Source organism: Chelmon rostratus, chromosome 1 (genome assembly GCF_017976325.1).
Source record: "Chelmon rostratus isolate fCheRos1 chromosome 1, fCheRos1.pri, whole genome shotgun sequence".
Lineage (NCBI taxonomy): Eukaryota > Metazoa > Chordata > Actinopteri > Chaetodontiformes > Chaetodontidae > Chelmon > Chelmon rostratus.
In genome coordinates, this window is record NC_055658.1 from 12,978,675 (window position 1) to 12,999,697 (window position 21,023).

The 21,023-nt window shown below is 43.7% G+C and overlaps 3 protein-coding genes across 8 annotated transcripts in view; 1 reads left to right on the forward strand and 2 right to left on the reverse strand.

Moving 5' to 3' along the window:
* The first annotated feature begins 72 nt into the window (after nt 1–72).
* Nucleotides 73–1,993, forward strand: trappc2l (trafficking protein particle complex subunit 2L). Its single transcript, XM_041935260.1, has 6 exons — nt 73–98; nt 215–305; nt 611–783; nt 1,214–1,301; nt 1,600–1,679; nt 1,773–1,993. Exons 2-6 carry the CDS (start codon nt 273–275, stop codon nt 1,816–1,818), a joined length of 420 nt encoding a protein of 139 aa, XP_041791194.1. The 5' UTR covers nt 73–98; nt 215–272; the 3' UTR covers nt 1,819–1,993.
* Nucleotides 1,994–2,047: 54 nt separating this feature from the next.
* Nucleotides 2,048–5,913, reverse strand: pabpn1l (PABPN1 like, cytoplasmic). Its single transcript, XM_041935248.1, has 6 exons — nt 5,783–5,913; nt 4,674–4,800; nt 4,079–4,146; nt 3,886–3,992; nt 3,683–3,770; nt 2,048–2,672 (listed from the first exon to the last, which is right to left on the reverse strand). The coding sequence occupies exons 1-6, from the start codon at nt 5,852–5,854 to the stop codon at nt 2,343–2,345; spliced, it is 792 nt and encodes a 263-aa protein (XP_041791182.1). The 5' UTR covers nt 5,855–5,913; the 3' UTR covers nt 2,048–2,342.
* A 3,362-nt stretch (nt 5,914–9,275) lies between these two features.
* The window catches only part of cbfa2t3 (CBFA2/RUNX1 partner transcriptional co-repressor 3), a 40,391-nt gene continuing 28,643 nt past the window's right edge, over nt 9,276–21,023 (reverse strand). For 2 of the 6 annotated variants that reach the window (XM_041954952.1, XM_041955376.1), the window contains exons 6-12: nt 20,029–20,312; nt 19,093–19,178; nt 17,736–18,024; nt 17,206–17,274; nt 16,410–16,463; nt 14,436–14,626; nt 9,276–13,915 (exon numbers count right to left, since the gene is read on the reverse strand). In XM_041954952.1, coding sequence (XP_041810886.1) covers nt 13,523–13,915; nt 14,436–14,626; nt 16,410–16,463; nt 17,206–17,274; nt 17,736–18,024; nt 19,093–19,178; nt 20,029–20,312 — 1,366 coding nt within the window. In that variant the 3' untranslated portion in view covers nt 9,276–13,522. The remainder of the gene's footprint in view (nt 13,916–14,435; nt 14,627–16,409; nt 16,464–17,205; nt 17,275–17,735; nt 18,025–19,092; nt 19,179–20,028; nt 20,313–21,023) is intronic. The other 4 variants (XM_041955288.1, XM_041955039.1, XM_041955209.1 and 1 more) reach the window with 4 other exon arrangements.

The following is a 21,023-nucleotide window of genomic DNA, read 5'->3' on the forward strand; positions in this document are numbered from 1 at the left end:
AAATTGTTCCCTGATTTTAGGTGCATTCAAGGACTTTTGGTAACTATGGAATCTACGTGTTATTATGATGCTGTCCGAAAGAATAAAAAAATGACTAGGTAACAAAATAGTTTTGGTCAATAATACTTACAATATAAATAACTTAAAAGAATAATGACGGTGTGTATGATATATAAAAATCTGCTGCTCTTGTGTGTTGCCACTTTTCCTACAGCGTTTGAATGCAGCGTCTCACGTGACAGCATCTGACAGGTCAGAGGAGGAGCAGCAACATGGCGGTGTGCATAGCAGTGATCGCAAAAGAGGTAACGATTCCTGTTGATTATGGCTCAGGTGTTATCTATTGCCTGTTTTTTTATTCTAAAATATTTTCCTTATTCTTATAATCGTCTCTAAGCAAATGTCAGTTTTCTGTGTTTGCCAGAAGGTCCAGCAGGTTGAAATAAACAAACAGAGCTAACGTTGACAGCTAGCAACATTAGCATTGTTTCAGGCTGCCAGCTGTTACATTCGCCACATCGTTGATGAGGTTTTGTGCCAACAGTTTAAACGCGTTGCTTTTAACAGGTTCGTTATTGTGTGTCTGCGCTCTTTGCTTTTCTCTTCCCAGAACTACCCGCTGTATATCCGCAGTGTGCCCACTCAAAATGAGCTGAAGTTTCACTACACAGTCCACACGTCTCTGGATGTGGTGGAGGAGAAGATCTCAGCGGTGGGCAAATCTTTGGGAGACCAGAGGGAGCTCTACCTGGGTCTGCTCTATCCCACTGAAGACTACAAAGTGTATCCTTATTTTATTGTATTTTATTTAAGGTTTAAGGGCTAGGAAAACCCTCAAGACACGACTCCAAGCACCTGACTTATCTTTTAATTAGATCATCTTTCTTTTGCGGGGTTTAGACTGTGATCTAATGTTAATTATACGTTTAACAAGATTGTCCATCACATCTTTATCTGAAGAACTGAACTAAATGTACACACCTCTGCTAACCAAGAAACATGCTGAAATCCTAATACACTGCATGACCATATTCTTAGATGTGTAGACCATTGCATGTCTTTTAATGTTGTTGTAAAATGGTTTAAGTCTCTGTATTAAGTGTATGAGACTTGCTGTAAAATAATATAATAGCATCTTAGTTAACAGACCTCAGTGCACATACTGTAGATAGTCTCTTGCATGGAAACCGAATATACTTAACTGGTGAACTAGATATGGGTATGTGACCAACTCCAAGGTGAAATTTGTCATTGTTGTTGACTCTTCAAATACATCATTACGAGACAATGAAATTAGAAGTGTAAGTTGAGCCTACAATGATTGCTTGTCTAATTTTAATCAAACACAGCACAACAAGTGTAATCCTCCACACGCCATTTTTGCATTGCTTAATACACATCTACAAACCGTTCTTTGTCAGGATGTTAATCTAGTTATACAGTATGTGTGCAAGTACAGACTTAAACCATGTTGCTGTAAACCTTAGAAATATTAAGAAACCTGAGTTTAGGATGAGCACGCACATGAACAAGCAATACATTTTGCAATGTTTAATTTCTAATTTTTTTTAACGCTTTAAATAATTTGTTCTATTGCAGATGTTTAGAAAAATCCACAACTCTTTTACCGACGTAATGTGCAACCCATTCCACAATCCCGGGGACACCATTCAGTCCAAGTGAGTTTATTCTTTTGAAACTTATGCCTAAGAAAAAAAAAACATTTCCTAATCAAGCAATATTTCATTGTTGACAAAAAAATTATTCTCCAGGGCTTTCGATGGCATTGTATCTGGAATGATGGTGCAAACTGGCTGACGTCCCCTCCGCCCCTTCTCCTGAGCTTCCATTGTACAGAACACCTCTGATCCCTTTTGTTCACATGTTGTCTTCATTATTGAAATGCATAAGTAATAAATCTGAATTGTTGTTGCATATCACTGCATGCATGTCATTTTACAACAAATGGAGCACCGGATCATTGTTTTATTTATTCATTCACTTACATAGCAAAGAACTTATAAGTTATACATAGGGGCGACTTATACATAACACTGCAGGCAGTAACACAATACATTCGCATCGATTCGTAAAAATGTTGAGACAAAAACTGCATAACAATTCGAGGATTGTCCCATGCATTCACAGCAACATAAGCTTATAATGCAACACCTCTTACCCCAGTCTACATTCTTCACATCTACCTACTGAAGGACTGATGAAGGGATGCAAAGTCATCTCTGCTATCTCTCGCACGATGTTCAACTCAGTAATGCCTGGAAACACTTATTTAAAATGATCAGTTCTATTTGCCCACTTTAGTATGTATACCGTGGGTACTGCTAGCGCTGCTGAGGGTAGTGCTGTCCACTCGACCCTGCCCCCAACTCTTCTGACGGTGGGGTGATGAGAAGAAGACATGGGTAACGTTTAGGCATCTGTTCATGGTAGTCCATGTGTCCCCACTGTCTTTTTCCCACTGAGGGGCCTCCATAGTAAGGGTGGGGTGTTTGATGTTGTGGCCTGGTTGACTGGTACCGGAACCTGCCTCGAGAGCTGTTCTGGTATCGGGGTGGACGGTAACCACGGCCTCTGCCTCTGGAGTGGCCACCTCGGTGTCCTCCCCTGTCTGTGGTGCTGATGCCTGGCATGTTGGTCCTCTTGGGCATCACCTGCAAGCCAAAGAACACTGGTTTTCACTTTTACTGTGTAGGATGATTGATTAGTGTTTAAAAAGACGTCATGTGTGCTATTCAACAGTGACTGAACAGAAAAACCAAAGTGTCTTGATGCATAGAAAGAGGGCAATTCACCCATCTAAGAGGGTAAATGAAAACTAAATGAGTGCTGTAGCTGGTTTGCTTTAAAAGGACCATACAGGACAAAATGTTATTTCTCAATTCAAGGGATGATGAATCATGGTCAGAGGAAGTGCTGAATTGCAGGCTATATATGGGCATCACTTGAGCGCCACCAAACTAAAACTGAATTAAAACACACCCTACCACATCCTTCCCCTGACCAAATCAAACAGCTGGGCTGACTTGGGCTATCCTAAAATCTAGCGTTACAGTGAAGTATCCAGGGTGCCGTAGACTGTGTGTGCATTATCACTGAGATTTGACTGACAGTTGTGTGTAGCTACAACCCTGACTCCAAAAAAGTTGGGACATCAATAAACAGAATGTAATCATTTGCAAACAAACTGTGTTCCTGAGTCCATGTAGTAATCTCCTTTATACAATCATGTGTCCACAAAGTGGTGAACCTCGCTCCATCATTGCTTGTGAATGACTGAGCCTTTCCAGGATGCTCCTTTCATACCCAATCATGATACTATCACCTGTTACCAATCAACCTGTTTACCTGTGGAAGTGTTTTTGGAGCATTACACAACTTTCCCAGTCTTTTGTTGCTCCTGTCCTGACTTGTTTGAAACATGTTGCTGCATCAAATTCAGAATAAGCAGATATTTACAAAACTCAATGAAGCTGACGAGGTAAAAAAATTATGTATTGTCTTTGTACTGTTTTCAATTGAGCATGTGTCAAAAAGGATTAGCAAAAAGTCTGTTTTATTTATGTTTTACACAGCGTCCCAACTTTTTTGGAATCAGGGTTGCAGTTTGAGGGTTTTCCTTCCAAAGACTTCCAAGACTGAAATGTAGTGTAATGCTCCTTACCTTAAGGACTCTTCCTCTGAACAACGTCTCATGCAAACCAATGGCGCTATTCACAGAGTCTCGATCAGAGAACTCGATGTAAGCAAAGCTGTGAAACGGAGAGAGAAGAGACCAAAGATAAACTGGATGCCAACAGTTGTATTCTGCGGTCAAACATCGTCAGGTAGATGACAGCGTAAGCCGTATGCACAGGTTGAACGCACCCCTTGGGATGGCCGGAGAACCTGTCACACAGGATGGTAACTCGGTTGACAGGACCACAGCCGTTGAAATGGATCTCCAGCTCATCTGCGGTGGCGCCGTAGTCTACCTGGGATTTTATTGAACAGAGTGTCAGATCAGAGGTGTGAAAAACACATGCTCAGTATGAAGAAAAGACAGATATAAAAGTCTTACATTTCCTACATAGACTGATCTGTTGTCTGCATCTATCCTCTCCTCAGGAGTCATATTGTAGAAAGGTCCTGTGGAGGATATGAAAACACTTGCATACACTGCTTTTGTGCATTCAATATAAAGAATGTACCGTCTATGCAGGGGGCCACGGCAGGTGAAATGAACACAATGATTACTTTCACCAACATATCTAGTTCTTGCATCATCTGTGACAATATGTACATATCTCAGAATCTGGCTCCTGTCTGATCGCATCTCTGTTCTGAGGAGGAACCAAAAGAGAGGAAGGGGAGAGCGAGAGGGATGAGATGCACAGAGGCAGAAAATCGCCACAGGCAGCGTGGAGGACCCTTCTGGTTCTCTGGGGCTCACTGCTTCATCTCATTGGGCAGTGATGAGGCACATGTGAAGTGTCCCAGGTGTTAGCCAGATGGTGGAGGATGTGGCTACCTCACCTGCCTGGAGGCTGCGATGCTACACACCTGGCTAAGAATACACTGTCCAGGCTTCCCAAACGCATAATCAGCATTCGGCTGCGCAACAATGTGACACAATAACAACCCACGAGGCGGGTGAGACCCCTGGGCTGTCTCACCAGGTCGAGGGCTGCTGGTCAGGAGCTGCATATCTCCTGCGTCGCACCTCTCCTCCTCCTCCTTCAGTCTCTCCGTCTCTTCTTCCATCTCCAGCTCCTGAACCCTGGCCTTGATGGCCGCCAGCTCCTGAGAAAACACAAGCACGGAAACCACAGGATGAAGTCACTGTGGACTGAAGCAGGGACTGAAAACTAGACTGGTGACAAATTAAAAGGAAAACCTGAGTCAATGTGTGCAGAAGCATAATGGATAAAGGGCGCAAGAGGTCACTGAATGGTTTGAAAGTGAAAATCATTTGAATCACATGCTGTGGCCTTCGGAGTAGCAGGTCTCAACCCAAATTAACACCTTTAGGATATTCTGGCTCACCGAAACACCACATAAGAGAATATCTTTTTGATTAATGGTGCTTCCATGATGAGAAGCGTTAAAGCCCAACATCTGAATGTCCTGCAGGCTTTTTCTTTAAGGTGTTGCCCATCTCTGTATTGATCGTGATATATATATGTATATAAGATACAGAGTGATAGCCTGGATTTTTATTGATTTGCATTACAAGATTTTCTGGTTTGGTATGTGAAACAAACAACCAGAAGGTATGGACTGCTTGGCCAACATATTTATTTCTGAACAAAAGTTGTCTATGCAAATATGTGAAAAAGCACCAAATGTTCCCAAAGATGAGCTCATTCAATCAAAAACATGCTGAAATCTGAATCTGGCACATTTTATTTTGCTCAGGTAAAAGGTCATGTAGCTGGCCTGGGATTTTAGCACCACGTCTATGCGTAAAACAGGCTTTTCCCCATCATCCGAGAGCCTGAGCCATCGTTTACAACCACTCTGTGTGCTCTTCAGCCTAGACATGCAGTGCACCTGCTCGGCTCCACGCCGAACAAGTCACACAGCGTCTTATAACGGGATGTGGCTCACTGATTTCGTTCTTTGCACATAACGTCCATCAGTGATATGACGATACTACATAGCATAGCTCCTTTCTGCGCTTGTTTGTCCAACGTGACAATCGCCGCTCGCCCCGCCGACGCGCGTCCCCACGACCGAACGTGACGGCCGCCTTTCGATCCGCGACAAACATAATGATACCCACCGGGTCCTCGGCGAAATGCTCCCCGATGGGCTCGCCCTCCAGGTAGCCGTACTCCAGATGATTTTCCGCCATGCTCACTGCTCAAACATGGCATCTGCAAAGCCGACTACAGCCTGCCCAGGAAAGCGCCACGAAAAAACGTCCCCCACAGTCAGGAAGCGGGCTGATGGTCCGCGGACGCGGCACCTGACAGCATATGAGCTAGGCTAATAGACAACACCTGTGAGTGAGGCTCACGACGGGCTGGATTGATTGACAGGAGCGCGCACGTGAGGCAGACGCTGGAGGAGGATGTCCACGTCCCAGTGGCGCATCAACGAGGGGTCCGTCCCCTCCTCTGCCCCTGGTACCCATCCCTCTCCACACCTCACCCCCCTGTGCTGTAAATGGGTTAAATCTTTAAAATAAAACTGACTTTCTCTGGGGAATTCGGTGGGATTTGACAAAAATCTCAAGAAATTTTCCAGTAATCCTTGATGTCATTTGATAAGATAAGATAAGATCAACTTTATTGATCCTACACCGGGAAATTTAGTTTTTACGGACAGCAAGAATAAAAAGGAGACGTAGAAAAAGAACAAATACACAATAAAAAAACATAGAAAATAACTCAACAAAATATATGTACGTTTCATGTGAAGAGACACAAACTGTAAACTCCTTTAAATTCTCTACTACTCAGTCCTTTAGTAATACATGGCTATCAATCTAGCATATTTAATATAAGCTTCCTGAAGGGCTGGATACAAGGCTTTATTCACACTTTTTGGTGTGAAGGGAAGCACTGGTATAGCTAATAGCAGTAAGTACGGCTCTGTTTGATTCAAGTGTCCCAGCAAGTCACGACCAGTGGTGACCAGCTCCTGTTAGTGAACGATGGGTGTCGGCTAGATTTCTTTCTTTTCTTTAATTTTTAAATAAATGAATACCAGACAGAATATAGAGGATGATCTTATAACATATATGTAAAACACGATCCAGAAACGTTTCACTTTGGTTATCACAGTCAGTGGCCTCAGGGTTAGTACAGTTCCGCTGAGTGGCATATACCAATGCTAATAAAAATGGCTAAATTTGGCTGAATTCTAAAAGCCAGAAGTGGTCCTGAATGGAGAGCAGTTTGGGAGCTGAAAGAACCAGCTCTTATTGCTGAGCTGAACCAAATGATGTGGCTCACTAAAAGAATTCCCATCACTAGTCATGACAGTGTGGCAGCGAGCCAGCATGCAAGACACCAGGGCCCTGAAACCGAAGCAGCTAAATGGAATTCAGCCCTCATTTATTTATTATTATTCCCTGTGTTTTTCCTCCTGCAACATGTCAAAATGTCTTGAGTGAAATGACATATGCTCTTATAAACCCCAAATTTTCTGATATCACACCACTGGGAAAATAAGTTATTATGTATAAATAAGAAAAAGCTTCAGTAGTTCTGGTTTTATGTTCTAAAAACACCCGAAATGACCTGATGCACAAGGCCCAAAATGTCCAGGTCCTAAACTGATCTTGCTGCCAACAGTTTTCATTGGAACTACTTTCCAATGATGAAATAGTCCCCATAAAACTTGTAACAGTGACTGTTATACAAAGAAGAAAATAACCCAATTCAAAATGCATGTAGGGGGAAGTATTGCAGCTTTTCACTAGAAAATAATACAATAAAATCTGAATTTTGAAAGCAGAGGAAATGGGAAAATAATTACAATAAGCTTTCCTTTTTTATGTCCCTGGATGTAACTTTAAGGTCACTGCGTGTTGCAGTATTGCATCCATTCAGTTATTTTTAACTCTTTATTGAAGCTATATGACGTTTATATATATTCACCCCAAGTTTGTAATGACTGACTCACCAGCAGCTCGTAGGGGTTAAGAACCTTCAATAGATGTAATCAGATCAAATGCATTTATTAATTAGTTGAGTAAAGATGTGTGAACTCCTTTGAGAAGCACTGTGCATGTTTATAAGTCTGTAGCATCTTTCAAACTATAAATATACATGACAGTAATGTGAGGTCAAAGACAGTGAGCTTGTTTGTGTGGTACATATGATGTTTTAATAAGATATTTAATAGTTATGTTGTTTTTCCAGCATGATGTTTCGATGTGCTACTATCATATTTCTGTAGAAATGAAGGAATGCAATCGTACAACTCCTGAAGTTCACGCAATAACTTTGAGTCAACAACAATGGATCGTTTTCCTCCTGTGAGGATGTTGTCTCAGAGCACTGAATGCCAGCGTGTAAAGAAGAAAAGCAACAATAGTGATGAATATTTCATTTCATGTTTTAATTACACAGTTACATTGTTCAACACAGACAATAACCTGAATTAGAATGTTTTACAGCTTCACACATCCAACAGAGCGAACAGTTAAAGAGCGGTATTAGCAACAGGGAGGAAAGCATGCAAGAAATAAATACAAATCAGAATTTAATTCTTCTGGCACAGTTAACTTCATCTAAAAACGGCAACAGGACCTTTTGAAGAGGGAAACAAAAGAAAAGGAGAAAGATCTTCAAAGCGCCAACCTTTCCTACAGAAACAGGTTTTTTCTGTAATAATGTATTGCACAATACAGTATAGAATGCTTCCCTACACATATAAAACCATAAACCTTTTTTCAATTTATGTAAAGGTAAAAACAGGACCATCCTGAGCCATGGCTTTTGGGGAAACAAGTGCTGTATCCACTGTTTGCCACTTTAGCTTTCTACTGTAGCTATTCATCAGTGCCCGTTTCACAGGAAGGACGTGTCACCATCACATCAGATGAGCCTTGAAACTTCATTGGTAGAGTTACTGGTTGGGGTAGGGAGAGACAAATGCCAACCTGCTAATATTTGTCTTTTCTAAACATGCGTTTTGCCCATATCATGTACATAGTTAAACAAATAGAAAAGTGGCTTATGTAAAGTGTTCCGAGAACCTTGGATGGTATCCTCAACAGCGGAGCCCTTATGCGTTTGCCATCTATAACATCCTCACAGAGAAAAGCACATGACACCTCGACACGGATTTCGTTTGTTTCACGGCTTAATGGAGCGTGCAGCCAGCTGAGCAGAACGTGTATCTGATCTTTTGTATCCAGTCTGGTGAAATGAGGAAGGGAGAGTCTCAGTGAGGTGGAAAGTTTTGGTCTTTCCTCTGCAGCAGCTCCCATTTTTCACGGGACTGCAGCCTCATGTCCCACGAAACACACAAAAAAAACCTTAACCAAAGTGAAATCTGAAGAGGAAAGCTGTAGCTTTTGGTTGCGTTTTGGTCATTTATAACAGGTCTATTGGGTTTGGCTTTGTTATGTGAGGGCTTACTCGCAGACGAGGAGGCACACGCCAAGCACTTCGAGCTGAATGGAACTGCCATTACGATGTTGTATTGATGCGGATGCAAACGCTGTGTTTTACTGCACGTTAACTGTTGCTGCATATTGTGAATCGATCTGCCGCTATAGCCTGTCTGGGATGTTTCATTAAAGCTCTGAAGGTTTCAAGTAGTTTGTTCAGACGCACGAAAAAAATTGATGTCTTTTTTTTTATCTTTTTTTTTTTTTTACCAAAACACACACACAGAACACCATTCACATGCAAACACACACACCCACCATGTATTCATTTTATCTCTGCAAGGCTTTGTAACTGTAAGAGCACGCAATCAGTAGGCCTTTCCAAAGGAGATGCTTCCATTATTTTTACAGAAGCGCGATTCAATATGTAGACAACAAGCGCTTTGATTGCTTGAATACGAATTCTACACATTTGACTCAGCCGGTTCATAGAGCGTGCTCTTTATTCTTGTGCCCTGATTGTGTGTATTCCAGACACTTTGGTTAACTGGTGTAGTGGAGCTCCAACCATATTATTTCTGGTCTGTCAATACACACTGTGTCAAAGCCGACTATGGCAATGCAGGAGTACTTTGGTCTGTGCTTTTATTGGTTTTGGACAACAAATGGCATGTCATGGTTGATTCTGTGTTCAGTTGTTTAACATGTGGGTTTGACTGAATGTGTGTTAAAAATTCGGTTTGGGTGGTGGGATGTGATCAGAAATGCGAGGTCTGGCGAGAATAAATATTCCTCTGCATCAGGAGTAATGGCAGTTCCTTTCAGCACTTCAGTTTTGCTTTTGAATGTGCGTTTCCACGTCTGCTCTAAGCCCAGCTTTTCAAAGTCCAGGTCAACCTCTCCTGGTGGTTAGCTGTATGGTCACAGGAGGTAGCTTGTGTGAGGGGGGGTTTTGAAGAGTGGTCTGTGGTAGTAGTAGGAATCAGACAATGGGGAAAAGGGCACAAAAAGGCTGAGGTCAACACCATATCAAGGGAATAATAACACACACGTAAATGCTACACACAGATGCAGGGGTACCTTGTAGCTTATCCCATTTGAATTAGATGTATCAGATAGTCCAAAAAAAATGATGCTGCATTTTTCTAAATGTGGTCCAAGAATGTATGAGGCCAATCATGTAGGTTTGCAATGATCAATAAAGAGCTCTGTGTGAGCATGGCTGCTAGAGGCCATCTGTTGCTTTAAGTAAAAGCCTTGAGACTGTTTAACATGTGTGTACCAGAGGTGATCATATTGCTGGGGCATTTGGGAAGGGCTGAAAAACAGAAAATAACCTCCAAAGAGGCAATGCTTCTCTCTGGAAATAAAGATTCGTCCCAGATCTTCAGCTTATGCTCAGACTGCATCTTTACAAATAAACGATAATCGGAAAAACCAAAAAAAGAAACATTTCTGAAATCAGGTATCAAAATTAGGTTTGAGGTTTACTGTAGCTTAACACTGGCATATCACTTCCTCCTACAGTAAGGGTTTGTCCTGCATCTCAGGGGAGAAACACAAACACACACACTCACACACACACACTCACACACACAAACACACACACCCACACACACACACACACACACACACACACACACACACACAGGTTGATGAGGACCAAGACAGAGGGTCACTACGGTGGCATTTGAGCCGAAAGGTTGGTAAGAAACAGAACACTCGACGTGATATATCCTTTGACAATTCCTAAATTTGGTGTGAAGGAACTAAATTTGAAACTGAGGCAACACTTTTTTTCCCCAAACTATTGACAAGATTTGGACTGTATTTTCTGTCAATACACACCATTGAGTCCCCTCTTGCAGGATGTAAACTGGTCTGGGGCGAATGAAACTCATGACAACAACGTCATTTAGCCCCAGTTGTGCCACCCCATACAAATGAAGAAGATTAAAGTGAAACATGAACAAAATTAACTCACTGAGAGGATGTTCTGGAAATCCTGTAGTGTCCATCCACCCTTCATCTGTTTTTACCCACTTTCAGCTACATGCACCGTGGTCCTGTATGGAGCCACTTTACCTCTGCTGCCCAACAGTCTCCTCCACTCAGGGTCACGTGACACTTTGATTTGAGTGAAAATTGTAAGTGTTTAACTTGTATGCGAGAAAAACAAGAAGGAAAATTGATAAATTTGAGAAAGAAATGAACTGTGAGAAAATCATATTGTGGACATTAATCTTTAAAGGTTTCTGTTATTTGGCAAACACATTTTTGGACCTCTTTAAATACTATGTACATTCACATTAAGTTACTGATGTTACTTTAAATATATTTATATGTATCTATATTATATGACACCCTATGGGCAGTTGCTGAGGTTCCATTCAGTAGCTGAATTCTCTTCATATTGCACCTCCGTCCTCTCACTGTCTCACAATGCGAGCAATACAAAATATTCTACAAGAGGGGTTTCATCTCATCAATATAGATACAACAAATCAAACAATAAGTGAAATGTGGGGCTTCCTCTCATAAACGAGAGTCCTTGCTCTGACCTCACTGTTCAGCCCAAACTCAAAGGAGGAAAAGCAAAAGGGAACAAAACGAAAACAAAGTCCATCTTTCTGGATATACACAAGGGCAGCACATATGGACATCAGCGACAAGAGACATTATTGAAATTTGAAAAGAGGAACAATATCTACAAGCAGGTTCGAGCCCCTCCCACACGGCCGCCCTGAGGCTCTTCGTCCAGAGCAGGCTGCAGTTAGGGGCAGACTTGAAGTCAAGTAGTCGGGGAAGAGCGCAGAAGGGAGGTGTGGGGTGAGGGGAGGTAGAAAGAGAGAGGAGAACCAAGTCTACACCGCCCTTCACTAGGCTCTTTCATCTGTTTATCATGCTTTGGAAAAGGAGGGAGTGAATGTAAAGGTAACAGCTATTCCTTGAAATATCTCCTCGTCGTGGAGCTTTAAAAAAAGGACTAACAAACCATCTTCCCATACGTCTCTGCGATATGCAACGCCTTCTCGGACAATGTTTTCAAGCTTGTTTTGAGGTTTTTTGGCAGCTCCGTTGCCATGTATGAATCTTCATCTCCTTTGAGGCTGTGTAGCTTTTCCTTTCCTCTTTTTTTCTCTCTGTCCTCTCTGTTACCATTCACAAAAAAAAAAGCAAAACAAAGAAAAAAATCACACTGTGGCAGGGTTTCCATCCATTTCATTTAAGTCTTTCTCGTAGGCAAGTTCACAGCATTGTCCATATTCACTAGTCTGGGCCATCATTGAGGAGTCGCTGTAGTTTCGTCCAGACTGCAGGAGGCAGCCGCAGATCAAAGCAGGTCACAGTTTTTGTTTTCTTTTCAAATGTCTGACTATCTCTGGTTCCCGTTCTGCAGCTTCTCTGCAGCCTGGTCCTCTCAGGGCTGGCTTATCTGCTGAGGAGGTGATGTTGCTTTGCGTTTGGTTATAAGATGAGTGCTTCTCCTTATCGCTTACTTACTCACTTTGGCAGTGTAATACAAAGGTTTGGATCATGTTGTTTTTCATCTTTGAATTCATTTGGGTTCACAATGGTGCAGAGAGGTGAGTCCGGTGTAGATTTTCTTGGCTCGCTAGCAAGGTAGTTAGCAGTTTAAAATTAATTTATTTTCATTTTTCATTTTTTTCATTTTATATCATTATCGTTATCATCAGCATCAGCATCATCACTGTTATTCTTATTTAGGATATTTGGACTTTTCTTTATTTTCCCTTAAAGCCAGAAAGAAACATTTAATAAATACTAGGCTGTGTTTCTGAGGAATTAATTGCGTCCCTTTCCCTCATCCATTTGAAAGAAGATATTATGTGTCTCCATTCGGACACTGTAGAATAAATGCCACATCAGTGAACTGTTAGGACTAGTAGTGCACATGTCAGGGCTGGGCACTGTTCTCTCATTGGTGCTAAATTAAAGGGAAATCCAATCCAAGTGCTAATCATCCTAGTCATCCCCCCATTGATGTTGCCTCACCACAGCCCTTGTCTTGTGTCCTTACGTGGACAGCATTGAACGTGCTTCCGTTACTGAGGGCACATCACACCTTCAAGTCAAAGCTCATGTTTTCAGCAAACACATCTGATATGTTTCTGTGACCGAACACAGAGATAGGAGATACTTTTCATGCTTTCCACTACACTGAACCCCCGGCTGGAATCTTTGTATTTGTGGCTGTTGTTGTGAAATAGACAAAGACAGAAAAAGTAATTTTTTGGGGGGAGGGCGAGGGGTGACAAGTCTATCATCAGGTAGTGAGAAGATTTAAAGAAGAGTTTAGGATAAGAGGGAAATAAGGATGTAAGTGGGGGAGGAGGACAGGGAGCAGTGTGCGATGAAGATTCCTCAGTTTGGTTTTATGTGGAGTGTGGGCACTGTCGCATCAGTATGCAGGGAAGGGAAAAGGGTCAGACGTCAGCGAGAGGTGGCATCCAGAAGGGCGGGGGTAGCTGGAGTAGTGGAGCGAGAGGCACTGCTGGAACTGCTCTCCTTGGGGCTGGCAGAGACACTTCCACTGCCGCTGCCAGCCCCTCCCGCGATACTGCTCTGGCCTGCCAGGGACAGGGGTCCTGGAGGAGTGCTCTCCGAGTGGGTGGGGGGTGCATTGGAGGACGCTGAGGAGGTGGACGAGGGGGTGCCTAGAGGGACGCTGCTGCCCCCCGGCAGCCCCTGCAGGCCCTGACCACAGACGTGGTGGTGCTTCTCCCAGTCTTTGTGTTGGCAGAAGGAGCCGCAGTAGCGAGCCGTGTTGCAGCCGCTGCACGTCTCACTTGCTTTCCTCCCGCAGTTCCAGCAGCTCTGGTGAGACAGTGGGGAGAGAGTGGGTTGATAAAAATAAGTCTCTTTTTTGTCCCAGGATATCACACAGTTTTCTCTTTCTTACACAAATAAATGTTGAAACCAAAAAAAAAAAAAAAGCAATTCCTGTAGTCTAGTTTATTTGCATGATCCTGTTCTCGTTTGTTCTGTTACTCTTAAAGGCTTCAATTCCTGGTCCAGCACCACTGGTTTGTGTTACCAGCAGGTGGTGGTGGTCAACTGCTCTGTAATGGCCTCAGCCTGGCACTCTGCTCAAACCATCTGGGTCTGTCTGCTTTTATGGACACAGACAACTGGACTGCTCCTGCAGTAATCATGACAACATGGTGCAGCACCGACCCAAGTGCAGCCAGCTGTATGGACTACACAGCAAAGGGTAACTTAGAGGAATAGGGGAACAAAGCGAAGGGTGATGGATGGAGCAAAAGATTGCTAAAAAGGAGCACAGAGGGTGAGGGACTTAAAGGGGAGTGAGGCAAAATGTGAGTGGGGGGTCTGTGGTACTCACTTCACTGGAGTCCTCCTGCTGGTTGATGACTGTTAGTGCATCCTCAGAGGCTTGTCTCTTGGCCTCGGCCAGCGCCCTCTCCATTTTAGAGCGTTCGGCTGAAATCATCTCGTGAGCCTTCCTCTCAGCGTCCGACACCGCCTTCTGCAGCTCTGACATCGCCTGCCGCTTCACCTCATTCACCGCCTCCTCTGAGAGAGAGAGAGAGAGAGAGAGAGAGAGAGAGAGAGAGAGAGAGGTGTTATTGCTTGTGACCGTCGTCCCATCCTGTGCGCTCTATCATCCTTTATTGAGGCTCTTTAAGCTGCCATCTTGTCGTATTTCAGCGAACAGATGTACATCATCCAAGATTTAAAACTTTCCGCCAGAAAAGGGAAACAGCCAGACTTCAATAATTAATTCCAACACGTCTGGCCACAATAATTTCCAGTGCTGACAACAGCAGATGTGAAGATGTGAAGTTTTGTTCATCCAACATCGTGGGATTCCATGTTTGCATGATTGTCATCTTGTCATAATAATAATTTTAACAGAAATTGCTAGAGAGAGTTTACAATGAAGGGTGAACAATTTCCCACACCGGTGGGCATGAAAATCTCAGCTGCAGGGCTTCCTACCATGTAGATTTTATCACAGGGCTTTTGTTCATCCAGCACAAGCACAAACTGCATGAGTGAGGAGGTTGTGTTTTTACAACAGGCAGGTGTGTAGACTCCTTTCCAGATGGCAGTCTAAAATAGAAACTTCCCGCAGTCCCTTCTCTGTGAGAGGCAAGGAGTGATTACATTTTGCCGTCTTTCATTATTGGCCTCATGGTGCACAACAAATGTACAGTGCTTGATTCCTCATAGGGCCTTATACCCCTGAGGAATAAGTTGCCAAATATGTACTATTTATTAATCAAATGCTGATCGCAACATACCATATGTTGCGATCACAAGGTAGAATTGTAAAATTGGCATTTTCTTCTGCCATTAAAGACAGCAGCATTTTTAAAGATTAAACGATTGTTCTCCCTCCTGCCCCATCCCCCCTAGACGTAGACACACAGTGGGACACGAATGACACGCACACAAGTGCCTCTCCAGGTGTGTTAGGCCAGCCGAGTAGGAGGTGAGACTGATACTGTTCTCTCCACTGCTCCTCGTTTCCTCCAGTCGGTGTTTGTTTGAGGGAGAACTCATAAATAACTGTCACTTTTCCTCGCCGCTCCACTCCAGTTGTTTCAAGCTACTGTGCAAAAAGATAGGCAGTGGCTGGGGGAGGGGCTTATATACACTTTGCTGTGTGTATGCACATGGCTGTGCGTGCATGTATGTTTGTGTGTGCTTGCCTGAGCTTGATTCTTATGCTCATGTGCTAAAAAGTTCTGGAAGTCCAATCAACATACAGTCACACTCACACGTGTCTCAATGCTTTCCCCTCGTCCCTTCTCTACCTTTACCCTTCATTTCATTTCCACTCCTTTTTTTCTTTCTCTTACACCCCTCCTCTTCCTCTTTCTTCTCTCCCTTGCAAACACTATCTGCATTATCCTGAGCTTCTCAATTATCTGGCCTAATGCATGCACCACTAAGATTAGTTTGCAAATTTAATTAATTCTTATCAAGGAGACTGCATAGCAGATGCTGGGGCAATTAGCACTTAATGGAAAACACGGGGGCAGCAATATTAACGTTTTAATTCCACAGGGATTTGGCAAGTCCCTGAGACGTGTTATTTCTGTCTGCTTTTTCACACTTCAGATCTTGTTTTTCAAAAGCACTGCAGTCTCTCAACCTGAACCAGACCACAGAATACGTGTCTGGTTTTAATTAAAAGCAAGAGGTTCTGCAGCTACATCAGACAGACTACCTGGCTGCTGAGATAGAGGTGACACATGCTCACATGTACGCACGCACACACACACACACAAACACAGACACACACACACGCACTAGAGGTGAGATGTTGTGAGTGAGATATGTTACTCACCCTGCCTGTTTTGGAGGTGCTTTAGTGCTGGGGAGAGCGGGATGCTTGTGGTACCTGTATGAAAAACAACTGCAATTAAAAGAGCTTTTTTTTCTGCAGGTGAAAATGCAGCACAGTATTTTGCCGACAGCAGCAGCATCTTTCCTCCGCAGGGTATTGGAGTATGACGGCAACATAATAGTGCTGGGACTGGGGTGGAACCAGGGCTGAGCCAGATGACTCCTGGGATGGACTCTATCTAACACGCGGTGTACAAGACGGCCCAGTGCAATGCAACACTCCCACCTGCTTCCCTTTGGCTACAAACTGAGCCAAAAATTGTTCTTATATCTAAATGTCTGTATTTGATTCACCTCAGTAATAAGTTTGTGTCAAGCGCATGAGGCTAGAAAACAAGATGAAAAAAGAGGTATAAAAACTTCAGAGTGTGTGTTTCTTAAGTCAACGGAGGCCTGTTAATCTCCAACCTGTGCTGCGCTGCTGCGGCCTGCCTTGGGCCAGGTGACTGCATTTTCACTGCAGCTTTAACTGCAGTGGCCTTTCATAGTGGTGACAGATGGAGGGCATTTAGCCCTAATGACACAGAAGGCCTCCAATCCTCTGCCCTGACAGACCTACGGCTGTAAGGCCTCTGCTCTGTCTGTCTCTGTAGCCAGGGTGAGGGCCCTGAAGACTGATGATGGTGATTGTGTGTGTGTGTGTGTGTGTGTGTGTGTGTGTGTGTGTGTGTGTTTTGTTAGTCTGTGTGAGGTCAATCATAAAGACAATAGAGAGAAGGGGGATGCTTGGCTCTTACCAGCTTTCCTCCAGATTTCTTCTGGCAGGTATCCTGAAGGAGGCCTGTGTAAGAAGTCTCTATGGATCTCTGCAACACACAAGCACAAGCCCACATTCAGCCTCAATTGCATACACACCAACACACACAGCAATAAACTCTTGATTTGCACAAACACTCTCCCTTATAGTTTCCAATTCTATATGTGTTGGAACCAGTACAAACTCTGTGTCTGGCAACATCAGTAAATAAGCCGTCATCAACTTTTTCAGCCACTTCTGGGAGGGAATGGGAGTACGGGAGTAAGAAGTGAATACAAATCTTAATTATGAATGAGCATGCTGGTGGCATAAGGGTGCAATCAGATGCAGGATGTTGCAACTAGATTTGTATTGCCTCACAGTATGAGCCAAATTTGTGAATTTGCAGGAAAATAAGATAATATAACTGACTTTTTGTGTCTAAATTGATATATCAAGGCATCTCAAATAAGCCCTACCTTGCTGTGAGTGTTTTGCTTTGCCAAACATACCCTGTGTGTGTTTGTCTACCTGTCTGTCTGCCTGTCTGCCTTTCAGCAGCCGAGGAAGTTCCTATGGGCAGTGACTCGCTGCTGCTAGCTGTGTTGGAGGAGGAGTTGTGGTGAGGAGTAGGAGGAGGAAGAGGAGGAGGAGGAGGAAGGCAGTGCTGTCCGTTGCTCCCACCTTTTTTCATCTCCTCCACGTCGCTGTAGCGCCGGATCCAGTGGTTCATCTCCTCCCGGTCGGCCTCCTGGCATCGGCGCAGCACAGTCAGAGAGCGGCGCGTCTTCTCCACCATGTCCATGATGCAGTTCAAGAGCTGCAGGATTGAGGATGGGTTAAAGCATTTATTTCAAGTGATGAATAAGTGATGAATGCTTAGATCATCCCAAAAGGAACATTTTCACACTAGTTTTTGAAATGATCCTTGATAAATCCAAAAATAAAACTCCACAGGTCATCGAAACAAAGCCCTTCAAAAAGGAAAGAGTTACTTTTGGAGCCACTGAGCTGTAAATCTCCCTCCTAGCAGATGCGTGCGTTTCCTTCTTGGACTATCTGCTCATGGGTTGTGTGCTCGTCAGTGAATTTCAACATCTGAGAGCATCACAACAACGCTAACAGAACAGCTGGGCTGCTGATGAAAAAGTTCAGCCAATTCCTTCCACCCTTCTGCTCCGTTCTCTGCCAGCTCAACAGATTTCCTCTCTTTTCTCTCCTTTCCCCCGCGCCGTTGTAAACAGTGTCACTTTTTTCCACACCGCTCTGCGATTCCAGCCGCGGCCAGGTCTGCTAAATGGGTTTAGCATGTTTGACATTCAGTCCATATCATTATTCCCATTCATCTTTCCCTCCCTCTGTCTCTGCCTCCTTTCCTCTGTCGCTCCACTCCCTCCCCTCTGAGTTAGCTATATTTATTTCAGTGAAGTGTTTCTAATTTGGCACGAGTCCAGGCTTGGCCGGTTCTCTCCATGACTGCAGCTCTTGTCTCAGCTGCTCTCCCCAGCTGGAGCTGCTCTCTGCTGGGTCCTGAGCTCCATCTGGGGCCCTATTTCTGTGTGTGCACGTCTATATGTGTGTGTGTGTGTGTGTGAGTGTGCACACACGATTTTGTCTTCATGGAGTTGGGTGCCAGGAAGCCAGATAGGTGTCTGTCTGTTGTAAATTCACGACACTGGCACAGACCTCTAGGGTCAGCTGTCCGTCAACTGCTAACTCAGATGGGACAGGGGCCGCTCTGTCTGTCAACAGTTCTTCTCCCTGTCATCTGCATACCATCTTCAGCACTAAAAACAACTTTAATCACCTGCTGACCTCTTAGCTCCGTTTTTTTTAATGAAACAAAGAGGTGGTGGACATTGAACATGGCTACCAGGCTGATACGTACATTATCAAGGTGCTTCCATTCCTCTGCCCACTCTCGATCTGTAAGACGATGGTCAATCACCTCCTCCTGGCGGGCTCCATGCACTGCTAAAATACAAACACGTGGGTCTCTGTTAGATTCAGCACACAACAGTATACAGTGTTTCTGACCCCAAGCACCAAAATACTATACCAGTCCAGGGTGGATACTTTGATTCCTTTAAAATTAAACATTTGATAAAGGGAAACTGGACAAATTTCTAACCCTGAACCAAATCATGACTTTCAAAATGTTTCTATTATCTCACACTTAACGATCAGTAACTGCGCAAGTGTCTGTGTATATCCATGTCTGTGAGGGTTCATTAATTTCCTGCGCTGCAAGGGATTCATTTTTTTCCCTTCCCTTCTTGTTATTGTTTTATTTCCTTGGATTTTATTTATTCTATTCTTGCTCTATGCATTTTAATATGAAATATGCTATATAAATAAAATTACACTTCCTCGTAACAAGCTGATTAGGAGCACCAGACTATCCAAACAATTTATGACAAAAACTTTTTCACGCTTTAACACCATGCAGCATCAAATCCACGATACAGCAGTGTATTCGGTGATCACATAATTAATATCAAAGAAAATAAGTGGTGGCAGGCACTTGTGCGCCTATGCTACAGCCTCATGTGTAATTGGTGAGACAGTTTGGCTAAGAATTCATCTCTTTCCTTTTGGGAAAGCAGAATGAAGGCATATATGGTTGCCACAGTTGTAGCACATGGGCATGTATGGCTGTGGTCTTTATATAGACGCCCTGCCACAAGGATTATCACACTGGACAGACAACTGGCCTTTGTTCTCCACATGCACCCCACTTTCACGTACACAAGCCCACAGTCTTGACCTTATAACTGACTGCAGGCCTGTAGATGTATCTGCTGCTGTGAGTGCTCTGTCCTACCTGTCTGCCGGTGCCTGTCTCGGGCGTCGCGGTGTTCATTATGTCTGTAAGCGTCTCTGTATTGGTGTGCCAGGGCCATGTCTTCTAAGCGATAGTGCTGGGGTCCCATTTGGGGGTTGGGTGGGTGGGATAGGCCGTTAGGAGGGTGTGTGGGGAGGCCGTTGGGAGGCGGGTGAGCAGGAAGACCCGTGCTGGGGCTGAAGCGTTGGCTGGGGCTGATGGTGCAGGGCCTCTTTGCCAGGTGCTCCGGGTGCAACCCATCTCTGTCTGAGCTGTCTTTGGTCCTGTAGAGGACATGATAAAACATGATTAAATGTTCAACAGTAACAGAACAGAAAATAGAGCCAAGCATAACGTCTGCAACACAACTTCATGGGATGAAAGCTGAGCTGGTGGGACACAGACATTGTTCCAGCTGTGGGATGTGCGGTATATGATGATCTACAACGAAACAGATTTGTGTTATACAATTCATGCTTATTTGCAAGAATGCAATTGTCAGTCTATTTCTCTTAAGCTCTGTTTCCACTACCACATTTACCATTATTCCACAAATGTACGCCCAACAATCGATCCAGCTGCTTCATATAAAAGCTGGACCAATCAGAAATTGTTTTGATGCTAACGTGGCTACCCTCATATAAATATAGATATATCTGCAGCTGCACGGCTCATTTCCTTCCTCACTTTTATTCAGAAACTGATTTTTGACACCATGTTAAAGTCTGAAGGAAGAGAATTAACTTCATATTTCTGCAGCTAGTCCATCTACGACCTGGCCAGACCACAATGAGTAATGTGAAAACCATGGGATGGCTTTGCCAGGCTAAAAAAGCAGTGCCAGTGTATTACTTCATAGTTCAGGAAAACATGCCCCAGCAAGGACCAGGAGGCTCTGAAAATCAAGGGGAAAAAAGGCCAGCAGTAAAGACATGTAGAACAAATAGATATAATTCATTTAATCATGTCAGATTGTGTTAGTCTATTGAGACAAA

Bases quoted from the DNA above. Each gene is read 5' to 3' on its own strand.
- trappc2l (XM_041935260.1), top strand. From the start codon at position 273: ATGGCGGTGTGCATAGCAGTGATCGCAAAAGAG. The intron at 784-1,213 runs GTATCCTTATTT...CTGGTGAACTAG, and splicing joins CCCACTGAAGACTACAAAGT to ATATGGGTATGTGACCAACT. The intron at 1,680-1,772 runs GTGAGTTTATTC...ATTATTCTCCAG, and splicing joins GGGGACACCATTCAGTCCAA to GGCTTTCGATGGCATTGTAT.
- pabpn1l (XM_041935248.1), bottom strand. From the start codon at position 5,854: ATGGCGGAAAATCATCTGGAGTACGGCTACCTGGAGGGCGAGCCCATC. The intron at 3,993-4,078 runs GTAAGACTTTTA...ATAAAATCCCAG, and splicing joins GATCAGTCTATGTAGGAAAT to GTAGACTACGGCGCCACCGC. The intron at 2,673-3,682 runs GTAAGGAGCATT...TTTGGCTTGCAG, and splicing joins TCAGAGGAAGAGTCCTTAAG to GTGATGCCCAAGAGGACCAA.